Genomic DNA, 19,068 nt, shown 5'->3' with positions numbered 1-19,068 from the left:
TTAGGAAAATGGGACTAGATCCGCCATCTACCCCTTCCTCAAGCATCATCAATTGCGGAAATACTCTGGGTCTCTCTCAGCTCTGCACTAAGTCAGATGTGGCCTTGCTGCAGCTCTATCAATCACCCAGAGTCAGGAGCAATAAACCAACAACTGTTTGTGCTCCTAATAATTTGGTTAAATTAATACTTACGTGCCCCCTCCCCCGCCCCCTCCAGGAACGCTGCAGTCCTGGGTTGCCCAGGACCCATAAGTCATGTAGAACACTGATGATCTATCAGGCCGGGCTTGGGCTGCCTTTGCATCTGGTTTGATGAACTAATCAAAAACTGATTAGCACCTTTGTTCAAAGGGGATGCTGATTAATCAATTACTATTGATTGTGAGCTTGGCTTCCCTCGGCAGCAAAGAGACATCTGAAGGGAAAAAAAAAAAAAAAAACAACCAATAAAAATTGAGCAGCTGTCATTGTGTTTAAATTTATTAAAACAAAATACATTATTTTTTATGAAGCTGTCTTGAAATGGGTCACTGAAGGGGAGCATATTGATTGAGAAAGGATGAACTTCTCAAATTTCTGTAGCCTAGAGACTGAATTCAATTATAATACAAGACAAACAGGTTAACACCCGTCTTAAACAGTCCATCAATAAATGAGAGTAGGTGTTGCGCATTTAATGCTAAACTGTGGTAATGAATAATATTACCACCCATCCCCTGTTCCATCTGGGGAGAAATTCCATCCTTGCCTTATTATGGACAAATGCTCTATCCTGCATTTCCTGAGAAATAATGATGCTCTGTCTTCTGCCCACCTCCCCCATCCACCACCGCTACCTCAACCAAGGACAATTTCGTGAGCAACATACCGTTTTCCATCCTCACCCAGCAGAGCAAGTTGCCCACCTGGTCCTCCTCTTTAACCTGCAGTAAAAAATTATGCCTGTGTGTAGCTCAGTGATTTAATTATTGGCAGACCTGAGGAGCTTATCCAGTCCCATCTTGAACCCTCTCATTTACTTTTTTGGGTGTTAACTTTATTGACGATGGATCCATACGAGTTTTCAATTGTTTTATCAATTACATCTGCTGTTTCCCGGTGACAGCTGGTGGTTATTGCCACCCATGTGGAATAGAATAGCTTTAAGCATATTTATCCTTCTATTTTATTTTAAAACTTTTTAAAAATGTCTGCACGGCCTCCCTCCTTTCACACTGGAAGGGCCTTTGGGGACTGTTTAGTGGAGTGCATTGGTAAATAGATGGTGTTCCAGGGAATGACCCTCTGGCACTGTTAGAGCAATCCATCAGTCTTCTGCTTTTGAAGCAGAGGCCCCGACAAGAAATTCCAGAGCTGTCGTGCTTCCCCAAAACATGTTTTCAACTCTTGCCCTGCAAATGAGAAAGTGATCTAGAAAAATCCCACATCTCCCTCACGATCGGTAGAAAAGTGTGGGTGCAAGGAAGTCTCTAAATGGCCCTGATAATCCGTGCCAGGCATTATGGAAGACCCTAGGTGTCCCCTAAAAGGATTCTGAAGGAAACATGGGCTCAAAATACAGTCTAAATTTAGCTAATGGAAGCACCTAAAGGCCTTGAGTCCAGATGATCAGTTCTGAGATAGGATACAGGACCATCGGGTCATTGTGAGTGTCCTCAAAGTTGGCTGAACTTGCTTGAAATGTGTGTGAAAAACTCAACAGACATAACATTGGGGGGGGGGTGTCTTTCCTTCCTTGCCTCCACCTAAGCTATGGCCCAGATTTGGCAAATAGGCGATTTCATCTCTGTGGTAGACTAGCAATAATGATGGTAAAGAAAAACTAGCTGGGCTATGTAGACAAATTCAAGGTATGGCCCCATAAATCTAAGGTGTAGTAGTTAGCCTGTATTTATCCAGTCCTTTCCAGCTCAGAAAACTTCCACATATCTCACCTGCTCTTTGTTCGGCACAACTGTTCGAGCTTCTCCGTCTTCTAGGCTCTGGGCAGGGCACCAGGCATGCAGTGGTAAACAAGACCAACCAGGAGCTGGAGCTGCTGGGGATCTCACAGCGCAGACCCCTGCTCTTACAGCGACATTCTAGTGGGGCAGCCAGGCTCACAGCACAAGATGATGGCAGACAGTGACAAATGCTGTGGAAGAAATAAACGTGGGTACACTGGGAGTGAGTGACTGGGGCTAGGAGGAGGTGGAGGCTAGCTTAGAACATAAGCTCACCATGGAAGGCCATGGGGACAGAGAGAGTGAGCCAGCCATGAGAGGATTTTCAGGAGAATCCTAGGAGAATCGTCAAAGAAGCGTTGTTAGTGTCAGTTTGCAAACGAGGAAGCGAGAGCTCCGAAAGTTAAGTGATTTATTCAAGGGGCAGGGTCAGAATTTGAACAAATGGGTCTTCTGGCCTCTGCAGGAAATGGAGACTTTAGTTTTAGAGCAGCTCTCCTTCCCCTGTGAAATCCACCCTTCCCTTATTATGATGTCTTCATGACAGTCTTTTTCCTCTTGGACCCCTTTCAGTTTAATGCAGGGGTCCAGGGAACGAGGAGGGAAAAGTCGGGCTCTCTGTAGCCCATCAGGGGTAGAACCACATGCTGAGTGACCTGGAAAGATCTCTTCCAGCGTCCAGTCAGGCTCTTTCTCCTTCAAAGAAGTCCTTAAACTCAGATGATTTTGGTGCCGATGTCGCATCGAGTGTCCAAAATTATGGGATCTATGTCCCACTGAGATGGTTCTCTAGGCCATAGGGAAGTTTTGGGTCACAAAGGTTAAAACATATAGAGCTCCTTATTTTTAAAATTGTGTTTAATACAAGGCAGGAGGCTGAAACAATCGTATTGGGTCTGTGGCAGCTTGTCCATGGCTTTCCCACAATGCAGGTTTGAAGGTCATCAGATTGCTGATCTTCCCATAATCCAACATGCTACTGTTTCCCTCATGGGGAGGAAGGAGGCCATCAAATAGGAACATTTTCTCCAAACTAGCCAGACACCAGGCTACAACACAAAATGTGAATTCCAGTTCTACAGGTTGGACACTGCTTTGGGGTGACTTCACCATATTCATTAATCCATCCTCCACACACCCCCAAATGCCTGAGGTCCACAGAAGCATCTTTCTCCAGAGAGAGATTCTAGTGGGAAATGTATGTTTTGAAATAGTTTATGACTGTCCTCTTTATCAGATGTATACTCTTTTAAGGAAAACTCTGGTTTCATCTTCTGTGCCTTCCTGTTGCTTAAAATGGAAAAGGCACTCATACTTCTAAGTGCTTATTATGAGATGAGTGGGGAGGACTCATGAGTGTGCCTCTTGGTCTCTGGGGACACTGGATGTTTGGGGAGGATCCCCTCCTGTTCATTAAGGCATTTCTAGTGTTGGGTAAATTAACTAAATCAAGTTACTTGAGATGGGAGAAAAATCAACCTAAAAAATACTTGTTCTCATACTTAGCTGACAGCAAATATTTAAAATCCTCATACTCCGATGGTACATCTGAATCATGACCTGGCCCAGGTGGCCTTCAGCCTTGACCACACAGGGCAGCTAGGCCATCAGTCACACTGTGTGCCATTCTGCAAAAATGGAAGAGGGCTTGGTCAACTCAGCAAGTGTTTATGGGGCATCTTACCATCTGAGAGCAGTGCTGAGTGTGCGGACAGCCCTTCCCCCAAAGCCTTGATAAGTATTTGCCTTGAGTCAGTAATATTAAAAGAACTGGGATAACGCTCTCCTTGGCCTTCAATATAGCAGATTTAAATCTGACAGACGCTTGCTGAGTACCTATGATATGCCGAGGCCTGGCCCAGAGAGGCACTTTCATATTCAGCAATACACCGGCCTCTCAGAACAGCCCCGTGAAGTGTCTGGTTGTGCTCGATGGCTCATAGGGCCTGATCGACCCGCCTGAAATCACGGAGACAAGTAACAGAGCCCCACTTGTACCCCAGACCCAACGGCGGGCCCAGCGCACTCTCTAGTGGGCTGTGCAGGAGATGAGATCCTCACTCTTCTGCGTCTCCTGTGTGGGCCTGTTCCTGGTGGATCGTCTAGGCAATGACAACCTAGGAGAGCCCGAGTCCTGATCACTGGGTAGTGACGATGTACAGCCAAAGCCTGGGAGCAGTACTTCTAATTTCAATGAACGCATCCTGAGCTCTGGGTGACAGGGGAGGACGCGGGCCACAGTTTTCCTTTAAGTAGCTTCACACCGTGCCTTTGAAATGTTAGTGCAGCTGCAGTTCCATTGCTAGAATTAAATGCAGGTGAAGGGTAGTACCGGCTGCCTGGGATGCGCTATGGGATCTTGACTGTTTTCTTGCCTTACACTGATTCCTCCCCTTCTGCTTTCTAAGAAGACAGAAAAGAAAGGTTATGTTGCATAGAGGCTAGTGTGCTCCAATATATATTAACATCTTAATGGGAAAGCTGTGCATGTACTGTATACATTTACTACTCTCTGACAAGAGGGAATTAAATGTCAGAAGGATTTGTAGCATCTATAATTGAATTGGTGCTGAGGAAAGCAAATCTTAAGGAAGAATAACATATTAGGATTAGCAAATAATGTGGCATTTTGTCAGCGTGTGCCATTCAGTTTGTTCCCCTTCAGTAATAAAGTTGTGCTCTTTCAAACGCACACTTATTTTTGTTGCCACGAAGGGAGCTACCGTAGGTGATGGGAATGAGCGGCTCCATTTTTTCAGAAGGCACCAGGGTTGGGTTTGCTTTGCTTTGGTTTTGTCTGTGAGCTCAGATTTCGGTTTTGCCTCAGATTTGGAAAAGCCACCATCAGGCTTTTTTTAAATGTCTTCCTGGCAGGAAGGAGCACATGACATCACGGTCACGAAGAGGCCTCTGAGGTAGACTAATCCCTAGGGTCCCAGGAAGCTGGAGGCGACGTTTCCGTTATAAACACGATTGCAAGTGTTTGTACTTAAACTGACTTGTCCGGGAAGACCTCAGCCCAGGAAAAAAAGTCTCAAACTAAACCACGTAACAGAACTGTTGTAAAAAGTCAAGAATCCTAACTTTTTCCCCCAGTCATTCATTAGATGGGGAAACGGGAGAGGGTCCAACATAGGAATTGTCCAATAGAAGCAGCAAGACCAGTATCATCAGAACCTCCTCCGTGTTTTAAACATTAATTTCTAAGGTGAGCCCTAAGGTAGCTTGTGAGGTATGAGGAAGAATAAATACGTGCATTGAAGAGGCGTATTCCACACTCCCCAAGGTTTTAAATGTGCCAGCTAGCCTGAGCTGGGGATGTTAGGAAATGTGAAGGGATCGCCAACACCGCGTAGCGGTCCCCTGCCGTAGTATTAACTGTGTGTTACGTGTTAACTGCATCAGACTTCAGCTCGTCAGAGGGAGGAGACTGGGTGTCCTTTTCGGCAAGGAGACCAGCCCCGGGCTGCAAGGTGAGCAGTGGTGCTGCAGCGAGCATTCTGCTCAGTGACGTCCTCTGCCAGAGGCCCTGTCTGCCAGGAGCTTGTCTAGGACATACTGGCCCTTCCCTGGCTGTCCATGAATCCCCGCCCCTGGCAGCGGAGCCTTCTAGGCTTATCACGGATCCACGGTGAAGGCATTCTCTTGGCAGCTTCTGTGAGGCGTCCCATGCCAGGTGGCGAAGTAGCCATAGAAACCGAGATGTGTCGCAGGGCCCTGTTTTAGCACAGGCAGCGTGACTCCCGGAGCGCTGCATTAAGGACAGCTCTGGCAAATAATTTAAGGAAGGAAAGCAAGTGAAGAAAAAGGAGTCCCCTGGAGCGCGGGGGGTGGGGGGACTGAAATTCCTCGCTGGCAATCACTTTTCTCGGCAGACCACCGCCTTTAGAGCACTGCCTTTATGTTGCCCATGAGGAATGGAGCGGGCCAGGTCACCTGGCCCAAGGTAAAGAAATCCGAGCTCTTGGGGCATCACTCTTGGGAGTTTCTTTGAAATGTTTTTGTCCTCACGGTTTCTAAGATGCTAATGCGAGCCCAGGGTGGCCAACGCTGTGACCCAAGCAGTAGTGGCCGCTGTGACCCAAGCAGTAGTGGCCGACTTAACATTCCGCAGGCAGCTTGTAAACTCTCACCTGGAGCCAAGTCGTCCCAGCTCTTTGCCAAGAGAAAAGCCAACTCACGAATACTAAACAGCTCATGACGGATCTGTCCTTAAAGAGACTCGTGTCACGCTTAGAGCCCTAGACAGGCCTGCAGGAGGGGACAGTACAGGCCGGAAGGAGAGGGCCCGCAAAACCTCTTCTCTTCCCTGCGTTGACAGGGCATACCTAAAATCCAGAGCTATGGGACGACTAGGCCAAAGTTACTTGGCCTCACACGTGAAAGGATCGGGGCGACATTCTTCCCCCGAACACACTCGGTTCAGGGCTGGAATAACCTTGACGCCAGGAGCATACACGAGTAGGAACAGGGCTCCTCCTCCAGGATGACGGGGACAAAGCTTAGTCCCGGAAATATGAGCGCTCTTAGTAACACCTGTTGCTTCGTTTCTTAAAAGAACAAGGAAACGTTACCTTCTAAGCCCAAGACCTGTCCATTCGCCCGAGTACCAGGCGTGTTTCTAAGTGCTTTCCACACTCACGTTTCCTTTTCAGTGTAGGAGCTGGAGGCATCCGTGGAGTCTCGTTCTTTGATTTCCTTCTCTGCCCGATTCAGAAAAGGAACCGAAAATCTGGAGATGCACCCCCCCACACCCCAGGAGAGCTCATAGAACCAGGGTGAAAAGATCTGCACCCCAAGAGGAGCAGGATCTTTGGATGATGGTGACAGATACTCTCCCAAGTGTTTCACTGAAAAGTCATTTCTCAGGCATAGGCAGAGCTGTTCCTTCAGGAGCAGGACAGGAAAGGCTGGGCGGCTGACAAACTTTGTTAGAGCTGTGATCCTTGTGGTGGTTGATGCTCCCTGCCCACGCCAGTCGTTCCTCCCTGCCACCACCCCCCCCCCACTCCCTCCATTTGCCCGCTGCCTCTTTGTGTAACAACTCGTGCCCTTGCTCCCGGCCTTGAGCGAGGCACGGGCACACAGGTGCAGGCAGTCCTGCCCTGGTGGAAGGTAACCAGCCTTCACCCTGCTCCCCCACCACCTCCAGCCAATCGACAGCACTATGAAAACCCTCCCGCCCACCCCACGCAGGGCCGAGGGAGGTGGGAGTGCACGGAGGCAGGAAAGGGCTCCGCTCTTCACGGAGGACGCCAAGCCGTGGCAGGTGCCGGTGAACCCGGGGTGGGGTGGGGTGGAAGGAGGCCGTGAGGAGCTCACACACCTCAGTGTTCCCTGTAAATTAAACATCAGTTACCTTCTGTGTCCGTCTGCAGTAATTGAAGGCAGGAAAAATGTCTTGGTGATTAACTGGTGGTAGTAAACTTCCTTATCAAGTGAGTATCAGGAGATAGCTGGAGAGATTACCCTTATAAATAAGTATCTGTAAAATATGTATGTCCTTGAGGGTGGGCAAGATCGCTAGAACCCAGGTACTGAATATGGGCAAAGTGCAGGGGGGAAAAAAAGCAGCCCTCAGCACATTTAGCTCTAAGTTCCTGGGCAGCAAAGGCCAGATGAATAGTTTTGGCGAAAGAAGTTAATCCCGCAGATACCTCCCCGTGAGGTTTTCTGTTTTTCTTTATCGCAGAGATTCTCTCTCTGTCTCTCTGGCTTCTAGACTGTTCCTGTGCCAGGGACGGAGGAGACAGCCGGTTAACAGTGGACGTGAGAGTGCCTTCCCCTACATGGGACGGCTTCTCTCTGCTCTCAGCCTCTCTTCACCTCTTACCCCTAACTTTCCCCTCTCCTCAATGGCTAGTATCACTTTGTTTTCCCCATCCAATTCTAAGACCTGTGGAATGAGTTGAAAGACTCTGTTTTTCAATAGGTCTGAAGCTCATGGCAATGGGAGGTTAGTTCATTTTCATTCCCACAAGATCCCCTATTTTGACAGCTCCCTAAGGAAAACACAGCTCCCAACTCTGGTCTTCCCATCAGCGACTCCGAATCTGTGCAGGTGGGCGAGAGAGTCTCCAGGGTGTGAAGCACTATATCCCCCAGCAGGTACCCTGTGTTGCAGGGGCACCCCGGGGTGGGGAGCGCTCCCCTTCGACAAGCTCTGTTGTCTCTAAAGGAAAAGAAAAAGTTTCCGTGGCCAAGTTCTGCCTCGTTGAAATGATTTTCAAGACACAGAGGCTGTTGCATCCACAGTAGGTAACACTTGGGGCCGAGGAGGGCGATTCCTCTCCACCACGTTTCAAGTCGAGCTTATTAGACAGGTTGCTGGAGGGGCTCGCACATCACGGAGCGGGCTAATTGGCTGCAGTGCACTCTGCCTCCAACCCATCTCCCTTCTCCAATTAAACTCCCATCATCCCGTCGTCCTGGGCGACCGGCCGCTGCCGCCTCTGATTCGGCATTTCTGTTTGGGCTGGGGTTTTTGGGTTTTTTGGTAGTCCTTCGAAAGGTAACTTAATGAAACGCTTTAAATGCTTCATTTTTTTCTTAATTTAAACTCTTTTAATTAAAGCATTTCTCGTGGAACCCTCAGTCACGAGTTCTTTCCCCCACATCCTTCAGTACTTAATCTCAGAGCAGAATTGGAAATATCGATAGAAAGTGTAAATCATGCCCTCCTGCTGAAAGCGTTGTATCAGGTTTCGGCTCAAAAGAGCACCATTACCTTTAGCTGTCACGGATCTGTACACTTGATCGATAAACTTCAAATATTATTAGAGGTGGAGGCTTCAGAGATTTGCTCTGTTCTTTGGAGAGAGACAGAGATAAATCTTTCTTAAAAATTGACTTGAATTTGCACTCTCCGTCTTCCTGGTGAAATGCATTTCTCTCGGGCGTCCAGCAACTGCAAGGGGGACAGATTTATAGGCCATGTGCTTCTTGTACTGAAAGATTTAAATGGTAAATCCTTCACATATGACTTCACAAATCATGTAAAGTTAAAAGATTTTTACCGTTTCTGTTGCTGCTGTGCTTAAATTGTAAGGTACAGCCAGTAAATCATTTTAATGGAGGTGTCGTACTCGACTCAATAAAAAAAAAGACAATGGTTTAGCTTCCACTCCAAAATGTTAATGTATTAATCAACAGGAGAATAATTGTTTTTTACTACATTTATAAATCTCGGGTGCCATTAGGGTTTCGGCAAGGGGTGATGTAGCCACATTCCTAAATTAAAATTGTTTACACTGCCATACATCCATTCCGCATCGCCATAGCTCATTCTGGGTTCATTTTGGAGTTGTTCCCCGGCCAAACATGTCGTCGCTCAGTCGCAAGAAGACATCCTGAGGGAGTGATGCTTATAAAGGAAAATTAATTGCACCGTGAAGCGTTAAATAAATAAAATAAAACCCGTCTGTGGCAATGGACAATTATTCCCGGCTGTCTTTTTTTGAGATAGGTTTTTAGGTTTTAGATTGAGGCTTACTCCCTCATACATCCTAAATGTAGTGAGCATGTCACTTGTCTTTAGTCTTCTAAGCCTTGTTTTATCTCCAGGCAGCTGTGGCTTGAGAGCTGGGTTGCCTGTGCCTGTGCCCAGCAGGGAGTAAGTCGCTGGGCACCTGCAGAAAGCTGCCTTAGCCTCCCCTCCGCAGCTCCTGTTGCCGCCCGAAGGTGCCATTCCGAGAACCCTTAAGTAGTTAGGTCGCCTCCTTACTAGGACCCGCAGCCGGACACAGAGAGGGCGAGCGCTGAGACCAGGCCAGGACTGGACGCAGACTGTTTCTTCTCTCCCTGGCCCCTAAGCGTGGTCCCACACGCACTAGCGCTTCTCTGCTGCTTACAGTGAACTCGCCCTGTGGGGAGCACAGATCGGTTCGGCACCGGACAGGTCAGTCTGTTCCCTTGGTGTGACTTGATCCATCTGCACGGTCTCTCTGCCTCCTCCAGTGTAAGGGAAGGTGACCTCTGACCTGGAGGCAGTGCGGCCAGGGCTGCTGGTGTCTTGCGATGAGCTCTACATCCCTGTTCCTTTTCTGATCCCGACAGATTCTCGAGCGGGTGAAGAAGGCGCCATCAGAGCGGTGGATCATGCCGTGATCGGCGGGGTCGTGGCCGTGGTGGTGTTCGCCATGCTGTGCCTGCTCATCATTCTGGGGCGCTACTTTGCCAGACATAAAGGTAAGCAAGGTGCTTTGGCAGGCAGGAGGCCTCCCGTCACCACAGCCCCTGCGTCTGGGGACTCGGCAAGGTTTTCCTTGCTAGGCAGTTTGGGTCACGTGGCCGCATAGGCTGTTCGGGTCCTGAAACTGGGAGAGAGGAGAAAAGAAAAAAAAAAAAAAAAAAAGAAAGAAAAGAAAAACAGAAATCTTCGCAGCTGCTGATTAGGACTCTGAGAGTTGATGAGTGGCACGTCTTGATTTCGATTTTCTCTAAAAGCTTTCTAGATTTGTTATTCTGCAATCCGTAATTGGGGATAGAGCAAAAATTGTAAAAATAGGGGCCGGTGGGCCAGGTGTGGTGTGAACCCCCAAACGACAAGCGCGCCAAGAACGTGCCCGTAACCGTCTGCTTTCTGGGCAGCAGCTGGACGGGGCTCTGGTCCCCCTGGCCCCAAACTTGGGGTGAGCTGGTCACAGCGGCTAGAATCCTGCCTTGGTTGGATGTGCCTTAAAAGCCACATAAATATGTATTTTTTAAATCATCGGTGCAATTGATTTAAATTGCCATTAATCATCAGACGTATCAACTGTGCAGCCTGGATGGGCAATCATCTTTTCCAACGCTCCTCCTCTGTGCCCCATGCTGCTCTAGCCCTCTCCCCCGCGCCTGGTAATTTATTCTGCCCTTTCTCTGTCGGCCCTTGTCTTCCTCCGGTGTTTTTCTCGAGCGCTGTGCTGTGAGCGTGTGGGGCCGCCCTAGAGCATCAACTCCAGGCACTTGCATAGTGAGCGCAGGACTGGGGTTTGGGGAGGATTCCCTGAGCACAGCAGTGGATGTCCAAGGTACTGGAAACCACCTTCAGAACCCACAATGCCTGTCTCCGGCATAAACCGTTTGGGGACCCCCGGCGCTGTGCGTACTTCTGCCCGTGCCCCGGAGGCGGCCTGCTGGGCTGAGAACGCCCAGCCTCTTGGTGTTGAGCGGGGTAGAGCCAGGAGGGTAAGGCCAGAGAGCGGGGCCAAGTCTCCTCAGCAGCTGTGGAGAACGAGGGGGCAAAGGGTGTCCTGTGCCGAGGGAGGAGGGATGCAGGCAGGGAACATCTGGCCACCTGTCTGCTCACACTTGTCACTCACGAAAACCTGAAAACACAACAAACGTTATCAGCCTTTTTTTTTTTTTCCCCTTTAAGAATCTTGGAGGATATATGACGGGAGGAGGGGCTGTGTGGTTTAGGTGGGCAGCGTAAACTCTCCCCAGACGTCATACCGAGGTGCAGGCCTTGTCTTTCTCCATCAACTTTCCCGTAAAGGGTTGGGACTTGCCGATGAGAGCGTCTCCAGCTTTGGAACGTTCTGTGTGTTGTCATTGCAACGTGGCCTTGCCAATTAGCGAATCCATGAATCCGGGTCCAGGCTACACTCACACCACGAGCGAGAATCACGCGTCCCCTGAGACAGACCCCGAGCCTTGCTCACGCCTGTTGTCGTATCAAGTGATTTGGCGATCTGGACCCCTCACTCCGAAGCGGGGCGGGCAGGAGACGGTCCGACATGCCTGTACACGCCCCGGCGAGGCCTCCCTGACGGACAGGCAGCGGTGACTCGCGCAGCCAGGAGACGGGGGCTCAAACAAACGATTTGAGACGACAGTAGAACATCGTCAGGGCCCTAATTCATTAATTGGCTAATTGCTCTTCCTTGCTTTGGTCCTTAACCATGTGCGCGCACATTGCCGGTCATTGGTCCTGGCCTGCACTGTTTATGCTAGTCAGCGGCTCTCCAGCTCTCTGCATTTCTAGCTCCCACTCACGTCTTCTTCTGCTGACATTCTCTGGTCATAATCACTGCTCTAATGTCTCATTTGCTGAATTATATCGCAGCGGTTCAGTTGGAGTGGTGCCTTTGGAACCCCCGGATCCCCATTTGTCTCATCCACCTCGCTCTCTTCTTCCAATTGTTTTTTCCCCTCTGCTGCCTGCACACCACTTCGGCTGATGATGGCCATAAAGCAAGTTGCCATCTCTGTACCACTTTACACAGAGGCCATCAGACAGTCACGGTGCTTTACCCCTTCATCTTTCAGGTACATACTTCACTCATGAAGCCAAAGGAGCCGATGACGCAGCAGACGCAGACACAGCTATAATCAATGCAGAAGGAGGACAGAACAACTCCGAAGAAAAGAAAGAGTACTTCATCTAGATCAGCCTTTTTGTTTCAATGAGGTGTCCAACTGGCCCTATTTAGATGATAAAGAGACAGTGATATTGGAACTTGCGAGAAATTCGTGTGTTTTTTTATGAATGGGTGGAAAGGTGCGAGACTGGGAAGGCTTGGGATTTGCTGTGTAAAAAAAAAAAAAAAATGTTCTTTGAAAGTACACTCTGCTGTTTGACACCTCTTTTTTTTTTTTCTTTTTTTTTTTTTTTTTTTTTTTTGGTTGGTTGGTTGGTTTTTTAAAATTTTCATTTCTTCCTACCAAGTCAAACTTGGATGCTTGGATTTAGTTTGGGTAGATTGCAGAAAATTCTGTGCCTTGTTTTTTTGTTTGTTCGTTGTGTTCCTCTTTTTAAATTTTTTTTCCTGCTGTTTCTTTCTTTCTGTTTTTTTCCTTTGTGCACATTTATTTTGCCCAAAAATTTTGGGATTTTTTTTTTTTTTCCCCAAAATCTCCCATTTTGGAATTTGCCTGCTGGGATTCCTTAGAATCTTTTTCCCCCATATTTTGTTGTTGTTTTTCCTTTCCTTTTTTGTCTATTTTTTGAAGTAACTGCTTTTTGTTCAAGATTCAGTTTCATGAAAGGAGAACCAGCACAGTTTAGATTTCATAGTTCAGAATTTAGTGTGTCCATAATGCATTCTTACTCTGTTGTCGTAAAGATTTGGGTGAACAAACAACGAGGACTCTTTGCTGCTACCCATGTTTCAAATACGTAGAGCAGTGAAGACTAGAAACGTAGACTGTGATTCAGAAAATGTTCTGTTTGCTGTGGAACTACATTACTGTACAGGGTTACCTGCAAAGTGAGGCGTGTCACAATGAGATCGAATCTGTCTTTAATTCTGTGTCTGTAGACGGCTCAGCATAGAGACCCCGCACTGTCCGGAAAGGTTTGGGGCGGAAGGGGCTCCTCCTTTTTCAACGCCCTAAACAGACCTGGCAGGTGAGGTCTGTTCCTTTTATATAAGTGGACAAATTTGAGTTGCCACAGGAGGGGAAGTCGGGAGGGGGGGGGAACGATAGTCCTGCTCTGGTTATTTCTGTTTCAAACGATTCCATCCACCTTTCCCAATCGGCCATACTTCTCACTAATTTGTAGGAAAAAAGCAAGTCCGCGTGGTGTGTGAATGACTGGATGGGACAGGGTTTGGTTTTTAGGGGGTTTTTTTGGGTTTTTTTTTTTTTTTTGGTTTTTGTTTTTGTTTTGTTTTTCCTTTGTGTTTAGTGAGGAAGACAGTAGGATGTGGCCTGCATGTACTGTATATTACAGATATTTGTCATGCTGGGATTTCCAACTCGAATCCGTGTGAAACTTTCATTCCTTCAGATTTGGCTTGACAAAGGCAGGAGGTACAGAAGAAGGGCCGGTATTATTCTCACACTGGTCTGCTGTCGATCTAGTTCTCGAAAGGTCAGAGCAGAGGTGGAAAAACAGCATGTAGGGATTTTCAGTTACTTAATCAAAACTCAAATGTGAGTGTTTTTATCTTTTTACCTTTCATACACTAGCCTTGGCCTCTTTCCTCAGCCTTAAGAACCATCTGCCAAAAAATTACTGATCTTCGCATGATGGCAGCCATAGTGCATAGCTACTAAAATAAGTTACCTTGAACATATCTTAGATGGGGAGCCTTGGGAAAAGGTAGAGGAGTCAAGTTACCATTTACATTTTTTTTAAAGAAATGTGGGGATTTTCACTGAAACGTCTAGGAAATCTAGAAGTAGTCCCAAAGGACGAAAACTAAACTCTTACCATATGTGTTGGTAAGGCTCCAGACTCCAGAATACAGTCCCTATGGAAAGATGGCATCAAAAAAAGAGATCTATATATATATAAATATATATTATATAACATTTTCAGTGAGTAATTTTGGATTTTGCAAGGTGCATTTTTACTATTGTTACATTATGTGGAAAAACTTAACGCTGATTTATTTAAGGGGGAAAAAAAAAGTATCAACTCTTTGTTATTTGCAAGTGTGTTGATTTTTCTTGTCTTTGTTTTAACCTTTGATAGAACCATTGCAATATGGGGGCCTTTTGGGAACGGACCGGTATGTAAAAGAAAATCCATATTGAGCAGCATTTTGTTTCCCTCCCCACCCCACCCCCATCCCTAGGCACTTAACCAAGACAAAAAGCCACAACGAACATCCCTTTTTCGATGAATTTTATAACGTGCAGCTCTATCCCGAGCCCTTTAGTGCCCATTCTGACCATAGTATAACCACATCAAAGGGTGAGAACCATTTAGCATGTCGTTAAAAGGTTTTTTTCAGTTGTTCTTTTTAGGGGGGGGGAGAAAAAGAAAACAACTACCATTGCTCACCAAATTGGCATCTCATTTTTGGGAACTTCCATCTTTGTTTTGAAAAGTGTATGGTAGTGCAGTGTTCCTGATGTAACTTTCTGGCTTTTACGATGTTGACATGTCTCAGGTTCATGTGTTCTGATTGGTGTTTTTCCGTCTCAGGTAGATTGCAAAGTGTAGGCCCCACGCATTGGAAAAAAAAGTAAAAAATAATAATAATAATAAAGCAAAAACAGGAAATTATGGATTTTAGTTGTATATTGGTTTATGTATTTTTTCTTAAGTATACAGTGCACTGTTTGAAATGTATTGTTGAGTATTACTTTGTACAGGTTGATCACTTTTTTTAGAGTGAAGAAAGAACAAACTTGTTTTCTGTGTTTTTTAAAGGAATATAAAATAATGAAGGATGTATCATTGATGCCAAATAAGCTTGTTCTTTAGTCACCCCGACGTATTATTTTTCCCTTTAGGCCAGTTCTGTTTTCGAGGTGTACATGAACAATGTTATGGTGTAAGAAATTTCATATCCATATGTTCCCATTCGCATTTTGTATTGGTTCATGTATACCATTTTTACAAAAAAAAAGAAAAAAAAAAGAAGTACTATAAAATATCTGTCTTCTTAATAAAAAAAAAATTAATGTTACCAAGTGATCCCTTCATCTCATTCTGGACTTCTTACCGACGCCCGGGGCGGGCGCGGGCCGGCTTCCTCCCCAGGGTCGGGCGCAGCGACGCCAAAGAACGAACGCGGGCAGTAGGTGCTGGGAAATGCAGCCGCCCCGGCTCGGAACTGCTCGCTCGCTCTCGCTCTCTCTCGCTCTCTCTCCTCCGCTCACCCTCCCTGCCCTCGTTCTCTTCTCCCCGCGCAGCGCAGCGGACAGGTGGGCCGGGTGCTCCAGGTGCTCCGGCAGCGCTGACTCAGCGATCTGTGCAGGTGTGCGGGATGCAGCGGCGGCGGGCCGGCCGGACGGCCCCTCCCCCCTTCACCCACCACCCCCACCCACGTCCCTGTGTTGGCTGCTCCACCTGTCTCTTATTTTGGGATTTCGTGTCTTAACAGTTCATTCCGCCTTCTTCATTTCAAGCTCTCTCTCTTTGAACAAAAAGATGGTGTGATCGGAGGACTGGCTTGGCCGCCTGTGGGAGACCGGTCTCCGTCCCTGTTCAGGCCGCTGCGATCTCAGGGCGGGTGGATCCTCTTGGACCCGTGTGTGGTCCTCTTGCCTTGCAGGCCGTAGCGAGCAACGACGACACTTCATGGCGACTGATCTCATAAACGCACAGACGATACGTGAGCAGCCCCACACCGCCCTTTTCCCACCATCAGCCCAGCGAGGGGCGGGGTGGAGGGGGGGGGGCGGGGTTGAGCTTCCTTCTCTCTCTCTCGGGCAGGTAATGGGGAAATGCTCAGCAGTGGAAGAAAAGGTAAGCTCCAGAAAAGCCACGGGCCACGTCTCTCATGTCAGCCTCCTCCACCCGGGCCTGGTCCCTTGCCTGTCTCTGTAAAACATCAGCCAATCAGATACACGGTCACCTGGCATCTGCTGGGTGCTCAGTGTCGTGATAAACGCAGAGAAGCGGAAGGTGGTCGCTGGAGACTAGCCAGGGCATCCGTTCCACCTGTGCGAACGCATGAAGTGGTCCTCAGACGTGGGGGCCTCGCTGAAGATGGTTAAGGAGCCCCAAGAGTGCCGGGGGAGTTTCTTGGAGAAGGGAGATGGGCTGGAGAGCCAAACCAGCTTCCCTGAGGAGCCGGCCCCCGCTGGGCCCGAAAGCCTGGTTTAGCACCGAGGGCAGTAAGCCAGCCAGCCTGCTGGCCTGTGTGGCCAGAGCCAGATGAGTGAGACGCGGAAGGCGGGGTCGGTCCTCTGGCGCCCTCACAGCCCAGGCACAGGAGTCAAAATTTCCAAGGCCTGTCCAGGCCTCTGGGGGGCGGGGGGGAGGCACGAGCTGTGGGACCTACTAATCCACCATAGCTTTTTACAGAGGTGATAGAGGGCAGAGATGAGGAGTACGGGCCCCAGGCCCTGCTCCGCCACTTACCAGCCGTGAAACCTCGGGCAAGTTACCCAGCCTACCTGGCCTTGGTCTCCTGCTCTGGAAGGTAAGGCTCACCGTCAGTGCTGTTAGGAGACGTACACGAGATAAGCAGGAGGAGCTTAGCAGATAAGGCACCAGACAAAGTCAGTCATACAGGAGAGAGGGAAATGGGGGAGTGAAAGGCTAGAAGGTTCCCCACGGCTACCAAGAGGTGGTCACTGCTCAAGTGAAGGGAGCTATTGGGCTCCTCTGCGTGGGGACACCTCACATCCTCTTGACGCTTGCCTTGGAAGGTGTCACCACCCCTGTATCCTCACCGTCCACTGGTTATTCCAGGCCATGTGGCACGTTCAGTGACCCCAGCCCCACCCCCTCGTCTGTAGCACGAGGCTCCCGATTCAGCTGTAACCTACAATGAAGGGACCCAAGAAGTCCACTGAACGGAGGTAGACGTGAGGTGGCCCCTCGCTGCACAGTTGCCGGTTGAGTTCCACAGGGTATGCAAATGAGAAGGTGCCAGAAGCAGTCCATGTGAGGAGCCTGATAAGTAGCCCGGTCCTTCATTTGGTCTGGGAGTGAAAATGGCCCTCGTTTCCTCCAGAGGGTTTTCACAAATGCTTTGGCCTGCTTGCATTCTCCAAATACATCAACTAGAACCCCGAGGTGATATGCGGCTGTTAATTGGTGCAATCTTTCACTGTCCTCTGTCTGCTTGAAATGTAATTCTTGTACTGCCCGTGGACTTACTCCATGGAGAAATGTTCCTTTCATTCTGACATCCAGAACCTTAAAGCAACCATGCCGTTCGCCATGCTACAGGTAGAAAGAGCCCGCTTGAGTGAGAGCGTTTTGTTTCCTTGTAAAATTCGCTTAAGACCTTTTTGGTCAGGATACCAAGTACACAGCCCTTAGTCATAAAAAACTGGCAGCCACATGCCTTGGGAGAGAAATGCCTACCCAACAGCCATACACGTATACTTTGGAAATCTTTCGAAAATGAAGCAGCTGGGCGTCCTCAGCCACTGTCCGGGCGAAGGAAGAGAGGGCTCCTGGCTGTCATCCGCAGACCTCGTAGGCCAATGGTCACACGGCGGTGGGCACACAGTAGGCACTCGGCAAGGAATAGTTTATTCCGGGGACGCCAGCCGAGCGCCCCGTTGCTGAGTCTCACTATACCTAGTCTGACAGGTCACCAATTCTGTATTTCAGACCTTGGCATTGACAAGCACGTCAGCGTAGGCAGCTTGCCAGTGGCCGTGAAGAACGCACCGGCCAGCCCATCGTCCTCATGGTCCTGCTGGGACCGAATATCTCTTCTCTCCCACAGGGAATGACATATTTGGTAATAGCTGAGCAAAGCCTCACTATTGTCAGCATATACCGAGAAGGGCCTTCAGAGTGACGTGACGTACGGCGTGTTAGAAAAATTCAAGCCACGTTCCTTGCCTTGTCCATGTTCATTTCAAAATTGTCCAATGTGCCTCCGATAAGAGCCGTATCATTCAACTCCCCCAAGTAACCCCCCAATCATTACACATGCCAGAAAGAGGGTGTTAGGCACAAGGATCATGTGAGCGCCCCAAAACTGAGACTTGAAAGCAAGAAGTTTCTTTGTGCAAGTCTTCCCATCCTCTGTTTCCAGGCTCTCCCCTACGTAGGAAATTTTCTTTTTTGTATTTTTCATTCCAAAGTCTACTGCCCCCGCTGGTCGGTGCTGGGAATTGCACGTCAGGTCTTGCATATTCAACTGGGGAATTAATCCGGACAAGGAACCTGACTTCAAAGTCAGGTGCTTTCTCTCTCACGAGCACACCCACGGCCGATGCCCTTCCACTGCCTCCTAATCCTTCGAGGTGTTGAGCTGTGGGGCGGTGATTCCGGGGAAAGTGAGGAAACCTAGAGAGGGTCAGATCAGCACACACCCCAGGTCCAGGACTTCAGCTGCCCTCCAAACGTGGGCTGGCTCACAGTCATATTTCAGACATGATCGCCTTAAATCTTCCTTAAGTGCTATCTTCTCAGGTTAATTAATCACCAGGCTTAAACTTGCTGTTACCAGCAGGAAGTCCATCCTGAAGTCAGCAATGTGACGATTGCATCTTCTAATACTGTTTATCCTGCATTAGTGTTTACTTAGGGGGAAAATTGATCTGTAATTGATATTTCAGTCTTCCAGAGCTGGTGTTGGAAGAGCCTAATGCAAGCCTTTAATAGCAAGCAAATATTTAAATCCCTTAATGGTTGCTGAATATTGAAATGTGTGACTTTATTACTCTTTTTGGTTTGTTTTCTCTGTAGTTGTGTATTTCATCGTTTAAACTTGCAACGGATGCTGGCAGGCTCCAGTCTAGCTAATCCACAAAAGCTGTTTGCCCAGA

The 19,068-nt window shown here is 48.3% G+C and overlaps 1 protein-coding gene across 5 annotated transcripts in view; it reads left to right on the top strand.

The window, feature by feature from the left end:
- Window positions 1–12,477, top strand: part of CADM1 (cell adhesion molecule 1) — a 327,569-nt gene extending 315,092 nt beyond the window's left edge. For all 5 annotated transcript variants that reach the window (XM_030331905.1, XM_030331904.1, XM_030331903.1 and 2 more), the window contains 2 exons: window positions 10,000–10,131; window positions 12,196–12,477. In XM_030331905.1, coding sequence (XP_030187765.1) covers window positions 10,000–10,131; window positions 12,196–12,314 — 251 coding nt within the window. In that variant the 3' untranslated portion in view covers window positions 12,315–12,477. The remainder of the gene's footprint in view (window positions 1–9,999; window positions 10,132–12,195) is intronic.
- Window positions 12,478–19,068: the final 6,591 nt, after the last annotated feature.

Source organism: Lynx canadensis, chromosome D1, assembly GCF_007474595.2.
Source record: "Lynx canadensis isolate LIC74 chromosome D1, mLynCan4.pri.v2, whole genome shotgun sequence".
Classification (NCBI taxonomy): Eukaryota; Metazoa; Chordata; class Mammalia; order Carnivora; family Felidae; genus Lynx; species Lynx canadensis.
This window is presented reverse-complemented; position numbering and strand designations above follow the sequence as displayed.